Source organism: Chlorocebus sabaeus, chromosome 15 (assembly GCF_047675955.1).
Source record: "Chlorocebus sabaeus isolate Y175 chromosome 15, mChlSab1.0.hap1, whole genome shotgun sequence".
Taxonomy (NCBI): Eukaryota; Metazoa; Chordata; class Mammalia; order Primates; family Cercopithecidae; genus Chlorocebus; species Chlorocebus sabaeus.
This window is the reverse complement of record NC_132918.1, coordinates 9,964,258-9,982,798: the sequence shown is the minus strand read 5'-3', so window position 1 is coordinate 9,982,798 and position 18,541 is coordinate 9,964,258. Positions and strand designations below refer to the sequence as shown.

Here is an 18,541-nt window from a genome sequence, read left to right as displayed (position 1 = left end):
CCAGATAGGCCTCACTTGCCTCCTGCAAAGCACCAACAGCTGCACTCTGGAAGTGCCTATCTGTTTTAAAGTCCTGAGCAATTTCTCGCACCAGACACTGGAAGGGAAGTTTGCGAATCAGAAGTTCAGAGGACTTCTGATAACGTCTAATTTCACCGAGTGCCACAGTGCCACAGTACCAGTACCAGGTCTGTAATGATGAGGTTTCTTCACTTGTCCAGTAGAGGGCGCACGCTTGTGGCGTTTGTAGCTAGCTGCTTCCTGGTTTTTTTTTTTTTTTTTTTTTTGATATGGAGTCTCACTCTGTCGCCCAGGCTGGAGTGCAGTGGCGCGATCGTGGCTCCCTGCAACCTCCGCCCCCCAGGTTCAAGCTATTCTCCTGCCTCAGCCTCCCCAGTAGCTGGGATTACAGGCGCCTGCCACCGCGCCCGGCTATTTTTTTTTTGTATTTTTACTAGGGACGAGGTTTCACTATCTTGGCCAGGCTGGTCTTGAACTCCTGACCTCGTGATCCACCTGCCTCGGCCTCCGAGAGTGCTGGGATTGCTTCCTGGGTTCTTTACCACCAATTGATTTTTGGGCAGTCAGCTTTGTACCAGCCCTGGTATAGAGACCTCCTTACTTAGACCCCTTCTTCTGCTGGAGCGTGGCGAGTTATAGGCAGCGCTCCTGTTGGAGAGCGACGGCTGAGTTTTAATTAATTTTTAAAGCAATACTTGAGGCTGGGCGTGGTGGCTCACGCCTGTAATCCCAGCACTTTGAGAGGCCGAGGTGGGTGGATCACCTGAGGTCAGGAGTTCAAGACCAGACTGGCCAACGTGATGAAATCCCGTCTCTAACAAAAATAAATAAATAAAAAATAAAAAATTAGCTGGGTGTGGTGGCGTGCATCTGCGGTCCCAGTTACTTGGAAGGCTGAGGCGGGAGAATCGCGTCAACCCAGAAGGCGGAGGTTGCAGTGAGCTGAGATCGCGCCGTTGCAGTCCAGCCTGGGCGACAGAGGGAGACTCCATCTCAAAAAAGAAAGGGGGGGCGGGTGTGGAGGGGAAAGCAATGCTTGCACATAATACAAATGGAATCATACAGAAAGCTAAAAAGTGGTAGTGTAGTAATCTGTTTTCACGCTGCTGACAAAGACATAGCTGAGACCGGGCAATTTACAAAAGAAAGTTTTATTTGGACTTACAGTTCCACGTGGCTGGGGAGACTTCACAATCATGGTGGAAGGTGAAAGGGAGGTCTCACACAGAGGCAGACAACAGGAGAGAGCTCGTGCAGGAAGACTCCTGTTTGTAAAACCATGAGCTCTTGTGAGGCTTATTCATTATCACAAGAACAGCAAGGGAAAGACCTGCCCCCATGATTCAATTACCTCCTACTGGGTCTCTCCCACAACACATGGGAATTCAAGATGAGATTTGGGTGGGGACACAGCCTAACCATATCAGTTAGTAAGTTCTTTAACCTCAGGCTTTGTGTTCTTCTCCACAGATCCTTACTGTCACTAGTTTCTTGTGTATTGCTCTAGAGACATCCTAAAGCCAAACAAGTGGGCATGCATACACATATGTATATCTTAAAGGGCTACATTAAAAATATTTCCCACAGGTACAACCAACTGGAAGGAAGGCCCATGGTACATACGACGTGCCAAAGTGCCCACTGCATATTATCAACCTTGCATGTATTCCTTGCTTTTATACACTAGTTTGCTTAAATTGCTTTTTTTCATCTAGTAATAATCTGGAGATTGTTCCACATCAGCACATGTAGAGCAACTTCATTCTTTTCAATGGTACTGTATTATAACCACTTTCTACAGAAGGATCTTTAGGTTTTCCCCAGACGTTTGTTACTCGAAACAGTGCTCTAACAAATATCTTTACATAGCCTGGATTTACCTGTTGCATAAATGTCTAGACAAGGAAATGCTGGGGAAAACAGTATGCACATATAAAGTTATGACTGGTATTATTACATTTCCTTCCAAAGAGGTTTATCGTTTTTATCCCCACCAACAATGTACATGAGGGTCTATTTCCCAAACCCATGCTAACTCAATATATCTTTATCAGCCCAACGGATGAAAAACAGTGTCTCACTGATTTAATTTGCATTTAATCTAAGATTAAATTTTTAAGTTTCGTAAAACCAAGTCTATCTCTGTAATTGGAGAAAACATCATCCATGAACCTGAAAGGTAATAAGCTGATGAGACTAAATTCAAAGCAAAAGCTCGCTGAGAGTATCTGCCCCAATGATGAAGATGACAATAGTGTCTGATTTTTTGCTCAGTGCCACCTCCTCCGTTTCCAACAGATAGCATTTGGGAGTGATGAGTTATAAGAAAGTGTGGTGCGCTCGAGGCTTGCTTGAGGGTATGGAAATCTCGAGATAGGTCTGGAGAACCAGGGAGAGTTAACAGATAAATAATGTAAGAAAAAAAAAAAGAAGAACTTAAGGACTGTCTGCTCTGGAAGAAGCTTACAAAAATTAGTGTTTTGGTTCACTATTTCTCGCTCTTTCGCGTTTCATTAACTGGATACCCTGCTATGAATATATATGTTGGGTGTAGTTAAGAGAACCTCTATGTCACTGAAACCGTCTTATGAGTTTTTTGGAGAAAATGAGAGTACGCTGGGAGACATGCTCTGCTTGCAAATGATCAACCCCCGAGCCCAACCCCATTCATCACTGATTTTGAGGAACTGATGAGTAAGACAGGAATATGTATGTTTGCCTACAAAATCCTCAAATCAGGCCACTGAATGTTTGACATGGGAACTTTGAATCACATAGAAGATACTCCAAAGGCCGAGAAAAATAGAAAGCCTCCCGACGCCCTGAAAAAATCTTGACCATCCCTGACTTCCTCCAATATGTAAGAAAACCTATATTATTATTACACACACGCACACATACCCTCTATCCTCACTCGATCTTGTTCTATTCTATTTTTGAGCTTTGGATGTTAAAGTAAGGAACGAAGCTTAGTGGGGAAACACCGAAGTGCATGGCGCAAATTTAGATTTAAGCCGTTAGATTCCAGATTTGCACATCGAGTCCTGCCCCTACCCAATCCGGGGACGTCACCGCTCTAGTCTTCGGCTGTTTTAAAAGCAAGCGGTTATTAAAACCCCCAATCCTGCTCTTTGTGTTTGCCTCCTCGGAGTTGCCCCTCTGCAAGCCAACAGTTCGGGATAGAAAACACCTACGTGGTGTTTTCCCGGGGCTCTCCCGCGCCGCGGTCGGCAGCCAGCCCGCTCGGGCTCCCGCGCCGACGCCTCAGGGGCTCGCCCTCCGCCCCCAGCCGCCGAGCCCGGCCCGCTCGCAGGGCCCCTCTCCAGCTCCCCCTCCCCGGCGCGCTGCGGCTGGCGCTCCCCAGCCCCGCCTGACGCTGCAGCTGGGCCGGAGACTCGCCATTGGATTAAAAATAGCAGCGTCGCCCGCCCGCCCCGAGCCCCCGGTGCCCGCTCCCGCCCCGCGGCCCGCTCTCCCCGCCCGCCCCGGCTCGCCCGGCTGCGGTCGCCCGCGCAGCCCGCCCGTCCGCCCGCTCGCTGGCGCCACCGCCGCCGGCGGACAGCGCGCTCCGGCTCCGGCTCGGCTCGCTCGGCTCCGGTGCGTGCCGAGGCCATGCAGCGCCGGGGCGCCCTGTTCGGCATGCCGGGCGGCAGCGGAGGCCGGAAGATGGCTGCAGGAGACATCGGCGAGCTGCTGGTGCCCCACATGCCCACGATCCGCGTGCCCAGGTCCGGCGACAGGGTCTACAAGAACGAGTGCGCCTTCTCCTACGACTCCCCCGTAAGTGAGGCGCCTCGGGGGAGGGTCGCGGGGCCGGCGGCCTGCGGCACGTGAAGCCGGGGGAGAAGATGCGCAGTGGCGGCCGGGGACCTCTTCTCTTTCTCTGGGCGGCAGAATTGGCTCAGGAGCACTGCAGTTCGGCAGACAGTGAGCGCCCCAGGGCTGCTGCAGCCGAGGACTGGTGGCTTTGCTCCTCCAGCCTCCCCAGGCTGGAAGGGCCCAATTCCCAGCAGCTTGCACACAGCCCCACCGCCGTTTAAAGATAGATGAGGTCCAAGAGTTCCCTGTTCCGAACTGCACGTTGCAGATCGTTTGCGTCTTCCCCGGGGCAGAGCGCAGGGCGGGTAGGTGGACGGAATGATTCCCCCACACCCCCGGACACACAGCCCTTCCTTTTCTGGGACCACTTGCTTTGCTCAGGGATCCCCACTCCTGGACAATTCTGATTTGCTCTCTGAGCTTTTCTTCCACCACTTCGCATTTCACCCTACTCCTTTTCTTGCCTTTAGAATGTCAGGGCCGGGCGCGGTGGCTCACGTCTGTAATACCAGCACTTTAAGAGGCGGAGGCGGGCGGATCGCCTGAGGTGAGGAGTTCGAGACCAGCCTGGCTAATATGGCGAAACCCCGTCTTTACTTAAAAAAACCCCAAAAATTAGCCGAGTGTGGTGGCGGGCGCCTGTAGTCCCAGCTACTCGGGAGGCTGAGGCTTGAGAATCGCTTGAACCGGGAAGGAGGAGGCTGTAGTGAGCTGAGATCGCGCCACTGTCCTCCAGCCTGGGCGACAGAGCGAGACTCCGTCTCAAAAAAAAAAAAAAAAAAAAAGAAAAAAAAAGGCAGACGAAACCTTCCGGTGCCTCCACTCGGGCAGCAGAAATAGAGGATCTACTGGATTGTGATGGTTTTCTTAAGCCTTCCCCCCTTACCCTTCTAAATGAGTCACTTGGACTGACATGCTCAAGTATAAATTATTAAAAGTTCAATCCCGAGTCGTGACCTCGGAGAATGGAGGAGGAAGCTGAGAGGGATCGCCGCCTTCTACCCCAGGCGGTTGTTGGTGGTTTTCACCTGGTTCTATGTGAATGTGTGAGAAGCAGCAGGAGGGTGAGTGTCCCTTTCAAAAGTCAAAATAGGCTTCTAAGTGACTCAGCTGTCTGGCGTTTATCATGTCTTTTTGAGGACCAAGTTATTTTTATCCACCCACTTTAGATCTCATATGTCACCCGGCAGATCTCAATGCATTGGAAGGCGCATGGATTGGATGGACCGAGGCAGGTCTCGCAATTGTCCAATACCTTTGATTCATAGTATGTGGAGTATTGTCAGAGGGGAAAAGAAAAGTCCAAATGAGCGGCAACATTTCCAAAGTTTCCTTTGTTATCTGTGGGTTGATTTTGGCTGGCTGCAAAGCATTTTTGCTCGATACACATTGGAGTATCAGAGTTAGTATCCTCTCTGTGACATTAGTTTTTTTATTTATGGTAATTACATATCATTTGAGGGATAAAACCTAACTTATTTTTTGACTGCTTACTTTTTTTTCTTTCCAAAAGATCCACAGAGTGGAATGTGACAATCGGCAGTCCTTTCTTAGAATGTTATCCATAAATTATTTGAAAATGCCATTTTCAGATTGTATGGCCAGTGTTGGGCAGTTCCTAAAGTTGGAGAGGGATGATAGTGGTAACTAACCTAAGCAATTGACAGACTGTTACCTCCACGTAGAAGAAAGTGGCTTAAGTCTTTTAGGATAGCATGACATGGAAAGTGGGTCAAATGACTTTCCCCATGTTTGATTTGGGCTCTTCTTCAAATTCTGCTTACAAACTTTGCTCTTGGAAGTTTTTGCTGCATAATGTAGTGGATAGCAGGTGTGGAAAAAAAAGGCGGATTGTTTTAATTCACTTCCACAAATAGTTATTGGGAGCTTACTGTGTGTGTTTCTAGAATGTTACTATTCTAGAAACATCTCGTCCAGTGTAGACTGATGGTTTCAGTCACATCATAGCAGTTCCTTGCGGAAGACTGGAATTAATTTACAAGGCTGATGAATCAGTATATTTCATTATCTATGTTTCAGGGGAGGAAGGGAAGGAAGGTTTCATAATATTTATCTTAAAGCACAGTGCTTGATAATTAGAAGTTTTTTTTTTTTTTGAGATGGATTTTTGCTCCATCTCAAGCCTCCCAAGTAGTTGGGATTACAGGCGTGTGCCACCACACCAGGCTAGTTTTGTATTTTTAGTAGAGACAGCGTTTCACCATGTTGGTTAGGCTAGTCTCGAACTTCTGACCTCAAGTGATCCACTCACTTTGGCCTCCCAAAGTACTGGGATTACAGGCATGAGCCACTGCAACCAGCCAGTATTTTGTTATGGTATGTAACACTACACTGTGAGTCCAATAAGGGTTTCTTCAGCGCCTACTATGTGCCATTTCATACATGCATGACTGTAAGGACCGTAGAGAGCAAAATCCATTAGTGCTAAACACACCAGAAACTTTAATCCACAAGCTCCATGGGATGTCTTAGGGAAAAGGCCAAAACCAGCTGAGTGGGAAAAAAAATCATCCTTGCATTCGTTACTTTTGAAAAAGGTTATGTACAAAGATGGCTAGAAAATAAGGGAGATCAATATTCCAGGCCAGGGAAATTATGTGTGCAAAGGAGATATAAAGTTTGAATATTTCCCACTAATTTGCCTGTAATGTATTTGGAATAAAAAGATACATTTGGCAAGTAGCAAGAAGTGAGGTAGAACCAAGTAGAGAGTAGACGATGGCGGCCTTGAATCTGGAAAACATTTGGTCTTGATTTTATATGGTCAGTTACGGAAAGCTATTCTTGGTCATGTGATTTAAAGTGATGTTGGAGAAAGACTGTGAATCAACAAATCTTTGTGATGTACCTACCCTGTCTGAGGCACTGTCTGTAGACCTTTGCCATTCTTCACCTTTGTGGGATATGAGTAGTGTATTAGTATCTCTATTCTCTTCTTCCTGCCTCCTAGGGCTTAACACATAGCAGCTGCTCAATAACAGCTATTTTGGGATGAGCGAGAATTTGTTTTTCACCTACATCTTTGATTTCATCCTGGGCCCACCCTCCCACCTTGACATGTAGGTTCACCTCTCCATGGTTTGGTTCATTGTGCAAGGTCTGTAATGCACCTTCCCAGTGGAGCTTCTTTTCAAGACTGAATTCAAGTGGTTCTGGCTCTATGAATAATTTCCATATTGCCTCCCACTAGACCCCGTAAGCAATCCTGTCTAACCCCCAGTGACATGTTCACGTGCTTGTCTCTGCCTTTGAGTGTGACCTTCCTGGAGAGTGGGGACTTTGTGTTATTCCCAGCAGCTGGTCTAGCATCTGGTATATATACCACGAACTCAGTGAATGTTTTGGAAATGTATGAATTCCATGGAGTTACAGGCTCTGCACATGGTGAGGGTAAAACATATGGGAAATGTTGAGAAAGGAATCAGGGGGATTATCACATAGAATGTGACGACTTCATTGGGCAAATGTGAGGGAGAGAGCCCAGACTGGTAGTGTTTGAATCCTATCTCTGTCACCCAGTGTGTAACTTCTCTGAGCCCCAGTTTCTCCATCTGTAAAATGGAGACAATAACAACCTATCTCAAAAGGTTGTTTTGTGGATTAAATAAATTAATACATAAAGTGTGTCTGACCAATTAGTAATCACATTCACATTTGCTTTAAAAAAGGAGGAAAGGCCAGGTGAGGTGGCTCACACCTGTAATCCCAGCACTTTGGGAGGCCAAGGCGGGTGGATCACCTGAGGTCAGGAGTTCGAGACCAGCCTGGCCAATGTGGTAAAACCCTGTCTCTCCTAAAAACACAAAAATTAGCTGGGCATGGTGGTGCACACTTGTAATCCCAGCTACTGGGGAGTAGGGGTTGGGGGGGTGCTGAGGCAGGATAATTGCTTGAACTCCAGAGGCGGAGGTTGCAGTGAGCCGAGACTGTGCCACTGCACTCCAGCCTGGGCAACAGAGTGAGACTCCGTCTCAAAAGAAATAAAAAATAATAAAAAAATTAAAAAATAAAAAAGGAGCAAAGAGAGAAGAATAGAAGGAAGTAAAAATAAAGCAAAATAGTCAGTCATGACCGGGTGTAGTGGCTCATGCCTGTAATCCTAGCACTTTGGGAGGCCGAGGCAGACAGATCACGACATCAAGAGATCAAGACCATCCTGGCCAACATGGTGAAACTCCATCTCTACTAAAAAAAAATACAAAAATTCTAAAATTATCTATTAGAACTCTGTCTAAAAGAAAAAAAAAAAAGAGAGAAAGAAAAAGAGTTAATCACAAATTGTAAGCCCAAGAGTCTGGTTGTCAGGGGTTATGTAGGAAGTTTTGTGTGCTTAAGTGGAGGAGGGATGTCTTGGTTCACACTTCTGCTTGTAAGCCTCCCTGGACCAGCATGGAAATCTCTCATCTCTTTGGTGGTTGAGCTGCTCATTTATCTGGATGTACTTTGGTCCTGTGTCTCTTCAGTTTCCAGGTGGTCAATTCCAGTGAGGCGAGTCTCTGGCTTGTCCATGTGTAAGACTCATTTCCTTTTCTTTCTCAGCCTCCCAAGTGGCTGGGATTACAGATGCCCGCGATCGCGCCTGGCTACTTTTTTGTATTTTTAGTAGAGACGGGATTTCACTATGTTGGCCAGGCTGGTCTTGAACTCCTGACCTCGTGATCCACCCACCTTGGCCTCCCAAAGTGCTGGGATTATAGGTGGGAGCCACCGCACCAGGCCAACTCATTTCCTTTTCTAAGACCACCTTCCTCTTGTGATCATTTTTCTGGGCTCTCTCTCAACCTTCACCTTCTGCTTCAGACTTCATCCTTTCCTTTGAATGCCTGCATTACGTAGTCTGTGTCATGCAGCACAACGGCTCTAGTCTGTCCTCATGGTTTGCTCTCTTGTGCTAATTTTGCCCCCCGCCCACTTGCATTGTAAGTGGAACTGTTTATGCCTTCTCTTAGCTTGGGTCAACTGAAAATGGGGAGGCTTAGACAAGGCAGTTTATTTTGGAAAGTTATCCCAGGGAACAGAAGTGGAATTATGAGCAAGAGAATAGTGACAAAGAGAAAGACGGAAAGTAATTCCGAGAATGAGTATGGAACTGGCTTCCACAGTGGGCAGCTAGAGCTAAACCTCTCTGAGGACTCCCTGGGTAACTGCAGAGTGTGCCTCAGAATTGTCCACTTGAGATGGAGCAGAGGGGAGTACAGTATTTATCCACTGACTCCCATCCCCCATTGGTCAAGATTTGTTCTAGGGGTGGAAAAGCCCTCACTCTTCCAAGTCTGTATTTGTAGGCACTGAGTCTGCAAATGGGAAGTATTTTGACAGGCTGAGCAGGACTAGCAGCAGCTGAGAAGCAAGAGGTCCTCAGTGCAGCTGAGGCTAAGACGGTTGGGCCGCACCTGCATGACAATCAGCTGCCCACAGTGGCTGAACCAAAAAGGTGACTGGAGGGGATATGAGACTCAGCATAAATGGTTGCCCCTTACCCCCACCTCTTCTTCCCTTCTCGCATCAGGACTGTTTTGTAAGAAGGAACTTTTTCCCTATTTTTGGAAGTTCTGAGATGGCTCAGTAATATTGAGATGTCACTGTTGGTTCTTTGTCTTCCTGGGAGTCTTTGGAAAACTCTGATGACAGGGACCTGGTGGGAGTGGCTGGTTTAGATATCCACTAGGAAAGACTTTGAGATCTCCATCTACTTGTGGGAACACTTCATGTTAGGGGCTCAGTGAATCTTTCTGTCTTTCTGTCCTTTCTTCCACAAGTATTTATTGATGTGCCTGGTATTCTTTCAGGCATTGCTAGTAATAATAATGACATCTCACATGTATATAGAGCAGTTTTCAAAGTGTGCTCCCTGAACCAGCAGCACTAGCATGTCTTGGGAACTGCTAATTCTTGGGTCCCACCCCAGACCTTCTGAAGCAGAATATCTGGGGGTGGCGGTGTAGCAGTCTGTGTGTTAATAAGCAATTTGGGTGATTCTGAAACATGCCAAAGTTAGGGCACTTACTAGGTGCCATGCATCATTCCAAGCCTTCTCATTATTGCATATATTATTATACGTATATGAACTCATTATTTAATCATCACAACAAACCTATGTTTTATACTGTTACCATTTTGCAGATGAAGAAACTCAAGTACAAAGATCACACAGAGAGCAAGTGGTAGAGCTGGGATATGAATCCGGATTGTCTGACTCTAGAATCTGTTTAAAACCATTTTGGCTAGGTGTGGTGGCTCACACCTATAATCCCAGCACTTTGGGAGGTGGAGGCGGGCGGATCACCTGAGGTCAGGAGTTTGAGCCTAGCCTTGCCAACATGGTAAAACGCCGTCTCTACTAAAAATACAAAAATTAGCCAGGCGTGGTGGCGGGTGCATGTAGTCCTAGCTACTCGGGAGGCTGAAACAGGGAGAATTGCTTGAACCTGGGGGGCAGAGGTTGCGGTGAGCCAAGATCCTGCCATTCCACTCCAGCCTGGGCGACAGAGCGAGACTCTGTCTCAAAAGACAAACAAACAAAACATTTTAACTTGTTTTAATTGTACAATTCAGTGGCATTAAATTACATTTGCATTGAAACATTTTAACTTATTTTAATTGTACAATTAGTGGCATTAAATTACATTTGCATTGAAACATTTTAACTCATTTTCATGGTACAATTCAGTGGCATTAAATTACATTCGCATTGCTGTGTAACTATCACTACGCATTGTTGTGTAAATATCACTACTGTCGATCTCCAGTTTTTCATCTTTCCAAACTGAAACTCTGTATTTATTTGACAATAAACCCTCATTTCTCCCTTCTCCTAGCCCCTTGTAATGTCCGTTCAACTTTCTGTCCCTGTGAATTTGCTTATTCTAGGCACTTTATACAAGTGGAATCACACAGTATTTGTCCTTTTGTGTCTGGCTTATTTCATTTAGCATAATGTTATCAAGGTTCAGTGTTGTAGCACGTATCCGAATTTCCTTCCTTCTTAAGGCTGAATAATATTCCATCATATATATGTACGTGTATTACGTTTTATTTGTCCATTCACCTGTTAATGGACATCGGGTTGTTTCTACCCTTTGACTGTTGTGAATAAAGCTGCTTCAATTGTTGGTGTACAAATATTTGTCTGCTTCTCTGTAGATTCTCTGCATTTTACCATTGTACTATGCACGTTGCCTTGCCGGCAAGGAGACTTCCCATCATAATGCTTACTTGCAGGGAGAAAAAAAAGGTTAATTTGGGATCTCTGTGGAAAACTCTTCCTCCTAATGGATAAACTGATACGAGGTAGTAAAGCAAAATGTAGGAGCAGACAGACTTTTTTTCCACTTTGAAGATACAAACTTAAAGTAAATCTTATTAGTTTCACATGTCAAAAGTTTCCTTCCAAAAGCAACTAGCTGAAAAGTTGTTCTCAAGCAGTGATTCTCAAGCTTTCTGACCTCTTTATACGCTTAAACATTTTTGAGAACCACAAAAAGCTTTTGTGTGATGTCTGCTGCTATTTACCATACTAGAAATTAAAACTGAGAAAAATTTAAAACAATTCGAACAATTACATTCTATTAGCTTTCGAAATGATGTCATTGCATGTCATGTAGCCTTGAAAAAATGCCACTGTATGCTGTGAGAGAATGAGAGAGAGAAAGGCAAGTAACTTCATGTTATGATAATAGTTTTGACCTCCCAAATTACTTAAAGACTCTGGGGTGTCACAGGGTTACCAGGCCTTACTTTGGAAACCAAAGTTCTAGAGTTTAGGTAAGAAGATATAACCACTTATTCTAGTCACATGCCTCACCTGAAATGTAGCTTTTATGGGTTCACATTAAATTATTGTCTTAATTTTAGCTCAAGCATAGATGTCATATGTTGCATGCACATTCTTTTTGAAGCAAATTAAAATTTAGAGAATTTGATCGAGACTTTTTGAAAAAATTAGAGCTACTTGAGCTGGGAATTGACTATTTCATAGATAGGAATTTTTTTTATTCTCTGAACTGTGAGTTTCATTGTAGGGTGACCTGGCTGGGCTGTTTATTTGGGGAAGCTTAAATGTTAGTGTCTTCATTTTTTTTTTTTTTTTTTCGTTTGGCTACCAGTTAGGAGACTATTCTGATCTCTTGTCTGGAAAATATAGGCCTGTCTGCCAATATTCAGGGAACTGAGTGGGAGCAGAGAGTGAAGGTGGTCCCCCCATCTGAGTATTGGATACCAGCTGGATAGTGCCTGTAGGTTCTCAGCTGTGTCTGTGCTTTGCTAAGCTTCTCCCATCATTGCAGGGGCTGGCTCCTGGACATTGCATTTCCCAGAGTCTCTTGGTGGTAAGATTCTGATATTGATTTTTCCAGTAAGAGATTTAGAAGGCAAAAAAGAAGGAGAAGCCAGCCACTTTCCTATTGCAACTGTGGCACCTGGTCGATCTGAGGTTTTCTTAGCAGCATCTGAGTGTCCTTCTGGGACACAGTTAGCTCAGTGGTGGGGGATCTGACGTCATCTGTGCAGTTTCTTGTGACGCTTGCACATCCTGATTTCCTGAACATAGGGAGTGATTTCTCTGACTATGGCTCTCACTGCCCTTCCCATGATTTTTTAAGCTTTTAATTTCCTGTATCAGATCTCTTCCTGCCTGTAATACCTAGAATAGCATCTATTTTCTGACCAAATCTGGACTGATACACATACATTCTCTTAGTCTCCATGTTCGTGATGGTGCCCCTATTCTTAACTAAGCCCATTCTCCCCCAGCGCTGAAACTTTTGTTTTCATCTGCTTTAGAGAATCATTCTCCAGTTCTTTGCCAGGAAAGGGAGGAACGTCTGGGAGTGGAGGTGAGATTTGGGGCTCTGATGGCTACATAGAAACTCTTTTTCTTTATTTTAGCTCCTACTTCACCCTATCTTCCAGAGTTATCTTGAACTGCCAGTTCTGGAGTCTTTTGGGCATTCTGGGGTGAAGATCAGGTTGGATCTTGGCTTTCCCTGCTGCTGGCCTAGGATTCAGCTCCGTCGCCATCTTAGTCTTTTAGCATTCATTTAGTCCAGCTTTCCAGACTTTAGTGCTATAGCTTATGTCTTTAAAAAATCCCTTTGCTGTCCTTTGATTGGGGTTTCAGACAGGAGTGAAATGGATGTCTTTGTGTCATTTGCCCTGTGTACCCTAAAATCCTGCTTTTCTAAAATCATAATCAAGAAGTCACTTGCTGTCCCTTTTGGACGGTAGTTCATTACCTTTCAAGTTGTACCATTTTTAGAGCTTTGGAATGTGAGAGATGATGCTGATCCTGCCAGGAAGACTTTTTGGAAAAGTTCACGTTCTCTGCTCATTTTGAATCTGGACATCTGTGCAACTCTGAATTCTCTTTTTCCTCCCCTGCATTCCTCTTCCTATGGAGTGGAGCTCAGTTAAAGGAGCGGCCACCCATTTTAGTGCCCCAGATTGAGAGATGTATGGTGTCATCCATTCTACCTCCCTCTCTCTCTTTTTATTTCTTAAATTGTGATAAAATAAATACATATAACATAAACTTTACCATGTCAACCATTTAAAAATGTACAGTTCAGTGGCACTGAAGTACATTCACACTGTTTTGCAGTTATCACCACTGTCTGTCTTCAGAATTCTTTTCATCTTGCAAAATAGAAACTCTGTAGCCATGAAACAATGACTCCCTGTTCTCCCCTTTTCTCGGCCTCTGACAGCCACCATTCTACCTTTTGTCTCCCAGATTTGACCACTCTAGGTACTTTATGCAAGTGGAATCATGCAATATTTGTCCTTTTTGACTGACTCATTTCACTTGGCATAATGTCCTCAAGGTTAATCCACGTTGTTGTGTCAGTTTTCTTTCAGGATGATATCCCATTGTGTGTATACACCGCATCTTGTTTATCCAGTCATCTGTCAGGGACACTGTGTTGCTTCCACCTTTTGGCTCCTGTGAATCGTGCTGCTATGAACATGGCTATCTCACCGTCTCTTTTAGCATCACATCCCATTAATCACCAAATTCTGGTATATCCTCCTCTTACCCTTGCATTGCTAAGGCTCAGGCCCTCATCCTTTATTGCCTGGACTGTTGCAGAAGCTTCCTAACAACCACCTTGCTTTCCCTTCCAGTCTGTCACACTGCACTCTCAGATATTTTTAAAAATAGAGGTCTGATCATGTCATTTTCCTGCCTTGAAATCCTCAATGGTGCCATTCAGACTTTTCTAACATGGCACATCACCTCAGTTTATCCAAAGCTGTTGATCCAGCTTTCCTGACCTCTGCTTACTTTCTTTCTGTCCCAAAGGACTTTCTATTCTCTAGGTGCTCCGTGCTCTTGCCCCTCCATGTGCTTGCTCATGCTCTTGCATTGACCTGGAATGCATTCTCTCACCCTTCAGCCCCCTGGAAAAGCCCTGTTGGTCCTTTAAAGCCAGCTCAGGTGTTCTCTGTGAGGACTCCTCCCATCCTCATAAGCTGAGTTAGATATCTGTTTTCCTTTGCTTTCACTTTCTACATCTTTGTCATGGGTGGGATACAGATTGTGGGGATGTGGAATAGCTGAGGTCTTGGAGAATTAAAAGGAAAAGAGTAGAGAACTAAAAACCACACAATTTGTGAAGCTGTGCCATTAAGCCTGTATCTTTTCTGATTTTCTGTTTTTTTTTTTTTTTTTAATGGAGTCTCGCTCTGTTGCCCAGACTGGAGTGCAGTGGCATGATCTTGGCTCACTGCAACCTCCGCCTCCCGGGTTCAAGCTGGGATTACAAGCGTGTGCCACCATGCCCAGCTATTTTTTTTTTTGTATTTTTACTAGGGACAGCGTTTCACCATGTTGGTCAGGTTGGTCTGGAACTCCTGACCTCAAATGATCCGCCCGCCTCAGCCTCCCAAATTGCTGGGATTACAGGCATGAGCCACCGCACCCAGCTGCCAATATGGTATTTTCTTGTTATCTTATTATCTGAAACATCATAGGTTTTACCCTTGAAAAGCCAGGGAAAAGTGTCTTGGGTACTTGCTGAGTGTTATTTGTGTTGTGGTTCTAGGGTGCTTGGTAAAAGATCCCACATTGGGCCCCTCAAGGAGATGACAAAAGGACTGGGATCTATGGTTGCAGATCAGGCCTCTGTCTGGTCTGTTCAGTATTGTGGTGATCAGTTAGGACTCCCCTTGTTCCCACGCACAGGGAAGATGTGAACACGAACATCTATTTTTAGGGCTAGAACGACAGGACAATGTAACAATGACAAGAATGTAATGAATCTGAATATGCCTCTGGACAGAGATGTTGCTTGAGGTGCGGGATAGGATGTACCCCATGTGGTAAGATTAAAAAGGAAAGACCATGCACAGTGGTTCACGCCTATAATCCCAGCACTTTGGGAGGCCGAGGTCGGCGGATCACCTGAGGTCAGAAGTTCAAGATCAGCCTGGCCAACATGGTGAAACTCCGTCTCTACTAAAAATACAAAACTTAGCCTGGCATGGTGGCAGGCACCTGTAATCCCAGCTACTCAGGAGGCTAAGGCAGGATAATCGCTTGAACCCAGGGTGTGGAGTTTGCAGTGAGCCATGATCATGCCATTGCACTCCAGCCTGGGCAACAGAGTAAGACCTTGTCTCAAAAGAAAAAAAAAAAGATTAAAAAGGAAACATTCTGCTTTGTGTTAATTAGCAAGTGTTAATACTGACTTATGGCTTACTGTGCACTCTGCGCTGCACGAAGTATTATAGGGGTAGAGAGGGTGTAAGTGGGAGGGAAACAGAGGACCATGGCAGAGAAGAGTGTGACATGGATCTCTATCATAGTGGAGTGTGTATGCTAATTTCAAGTGTCCATTATGGAAAGTCTGGCATGAGGACGTAACCACTTGAGCTAACTCCAATCCATCAAGTGTCTATTATGAATCAAATACTATGCCAGGCACTTTTATGTACGTCATCTCATTTAATTATGATAGTAATTGGCTTACATGTTATAGTTATGATTTTGCCCCTGTTTTACAGATGAGGAATGGAGAGTCAGAGAGGTTAGGTAATTTCTTCAAGGATTTGTTCAAAGATGGCTTCATGACAGAGTTGGTCTTTAAACCCTGATGAGTCATGAAGTTAGACCCTGCAGCACTTACAGGATATTTAAGGCTTTTCTTTTTTTTGAGACAGAGTCTTGCTGTGTCGCCCAGACTGGAGTGCAGTGGTGTGATCTCGGCTCACTGCCACCTCCGCCTCCCCAGTTCGAGTGAGTCTTGTGCCTCAGCCTCCTGAGTAGCTGGGACCACAGGCATGCACCACTTTGCCCAGCTAATTTTTGTATTTTCAGTAGAGATAGAGTTTCTCCATTTGGTCAGGGCGTTCTTGAACTCCTGACCTCAAGTGATCTGCCTGCCTTGGCTTCTCAAAGTGCTGGGATTACAGGCATGAGCCACTGCACCCAGCTGGATATTTAAGCTTTAAACAGTGTGGTGCTTAAAATTTGTGAGAGGAGATTTTAGATCTGGGAATAATCAACAAAGTCTAGAAGAGTTACTGGCTTGGACAACTGGATGGAATCCAAAGAGGCAGCACTTTGGAGGGGAAGGGTGAACAAAGGTATGGAATTGGGACCAACTTGACTTGCATGTGAGACAGTAAAAATTGTCTTATGGAAGAGAAGATTCCTGGGGAGACTAGAAAGCAAAGTTGAATCTTCTGTGGGATGTAAAAGAGGTTGGTCTTGATAAGGTTAGACCTGAGGGACCAGCCAATTATGAGCAAGGGAACAGCATGGGGATGGTGGTCCTCTGGTGCTACTGTTCTGGAAGTGGAGTGAGGAATAGCTGGGAGTGGCTACAGGAAGCAGGGCTGAAAGTAATTCACATATTGTATCCTTTGTGTAAAGCTGCTGAATTGCTCCTTTGGAGGTGCCATTTGGGGCAGGTTCTGCCATTGAGTGTCCAGCCTGTTCTTTGGAAGAAGACTCAGTTGATGTGAATTCTCTCTCTAGGTCCCCAGTTTTATTGCTGGACACAAGCTGATTAGGACGAGTGGGCTGTGAGGGCCCCTGTCTTGCAGCTCCTTCACCAGTGTCTCGAAGCTCAGCACTTTGGGTCTTGCCACTGTTTTTGTCAGGGAGCTGTCAATCTGGAGTGGCCACTTCCCAGGGACTCCAGCTGTCCTTTTGCATTTGGGGAGTGGAGCTGGCAAAGCCTGCTGAAACCTCTCTCCTGCCCCTCAGGAAAGCTTGGCAGGGTGCCTGGTGCAGGCTGCTTACTTGAGTGGGGCTGCCCTCCTTTGCCTGTCCCTCCTGCTTTCCTTGAATGAAACAGTCTTGAAAAAAAGAGAAACTGCTCTTTTCCCCAGGCCCCCACGAGAGCGTGTGCTTGCCGACAGCCGCCCACCTGGCTCCTGTCACCAAAACGACATCTGCTTCTCAGTAGCACCAGGCAGCCCGCAGGGGGCTAGACTGGCCTGGGCTCAAATCCACCTCCACTTACTACTTAGTAGCCATGTGACTTCAGCAAATGCTTTAATGTCACTGAATTCCTGTGAGCCTTGGTTTCCCCCTTTGTAGTGCCTTACCTTGCAGGGTTGTTGTAATCACAGCTGTCCCTTCAACCTATCTTATTGCTGTCCTCTCTGGAACTCTCCCCTCCCTAGCTCTCACTTTTAAGCTAGTGGATATGTAGCAGAGGTACTTGCCCTTTTATTAGTGGTTTAATGAGGGGTTCCCTTTGAGAAGATGAAATGGCATTTATGGAGTCTTAGGGTTGCCGAAGAGAGACTTCTTTTACTTGGTAATTCTGCGTAAGGCGCTACTCAACAGTGAAAGCTTTTGCTGGCCTCTTTGATGGAGACTCTGTTCTGGGCCATTGTTCATACTCAAATTCAGATCCGAGGGATGGGCTTTTATGGGTTAGCCTCGAAATTCAATCTTCGTGTTTATCAGGGGGATTTCATCCTGAAGAAAACCATCACTTTTAAAAAATAAAATAAAAATAAGAAATGACTATAAAAGGTGTACGTTGATAAGGTGGTTTCACATTTTCTTTTTGTGTGTAAGCTGGGGACTGCTGCAGGTGCCCAGTTCACTGTGTTCATATGCCGATGGTTTCCATGTTACCCATTTGTCCTGAGAGTGTTGTAGTAGTTGAACTTCGTGCCCTGCCTCTGGCCTTCCCCAGCTGCGGTGGGGGACAGTATCCTCATTGCTCAAAATACCCAGAGGAATGATTCTTTTTTTTTTTTTTGAGACAGAGTTTTGCTCTTCTTGTCCAGTTTGGAGTGCAATGGAGCGATCTCGGCTCACCGCAACCTCTGTCTCCTGGGTTCAAGTGATTATTCTGCCTCAGCCTCCCGAGTAGCTGGGATTACAGGCATGCATCACCACACCTGGCTAATTTTTATATTTTTAGTAGAGATGGGATGTCTCCATGTTGGTCAGACTGGTCTTGAACTCACAACCTCAGGTGATCCGCCCGCTTTGGCCTCCCAAAGTGCTGGGATTACAGGCATGAACCACCATGCCCGGCTGCTTCAGTTTTATACTTATCAAAAAAGTTAATAAATGATGCCTCAGTAGAACACTAAATTTATAGTGTAGTCAAAACTTAGTTGTTCAGGCTCTGCCTTTAGCTTTGCAGGACCAGGCTGTACAGCTCTAATGCATAGGAGTCCTCTGCAGAAAGGGAGACACTCAAAGTCAGAG

The 18,541-nt window shown here is 45.5% G+C and overlaps 1 protein-coding gene across 3 annotated transcripts in view; it reads left to right on the top strand.

Moving 5' to 3' along the window:
- The first annotated feature begins 3,450 nt into the window (after positions 1 to 3,450).
- USP13 (ubiquitin specific peptidase 13) overlaps positions 3,451 to 18,541 on the top strand; it is a 134,470-nt gene continuing 119,379 nt past the window's right edge. Inside the window, exon 1 of one of the 3 annotated variants that reach the window (XM_007972018.3) lies at positions 3,451 to 3,801. In XM_007972018.3, coding sequence (XP_007970209.3) covers positions 3,634 to 3,801 — 168 coding nt within the window. In that variant the 5' untranslated portion in view covers positions 3,451 to 3,633. Of the gene's footprint in view, positions 3,802 to 4,788; positions 4,905 to 18,541 lie in introns of those variants that run through there. The other 2 variants (XM_073023430.1, XM_007972020.3) reach the window with 2 other exon arrangements.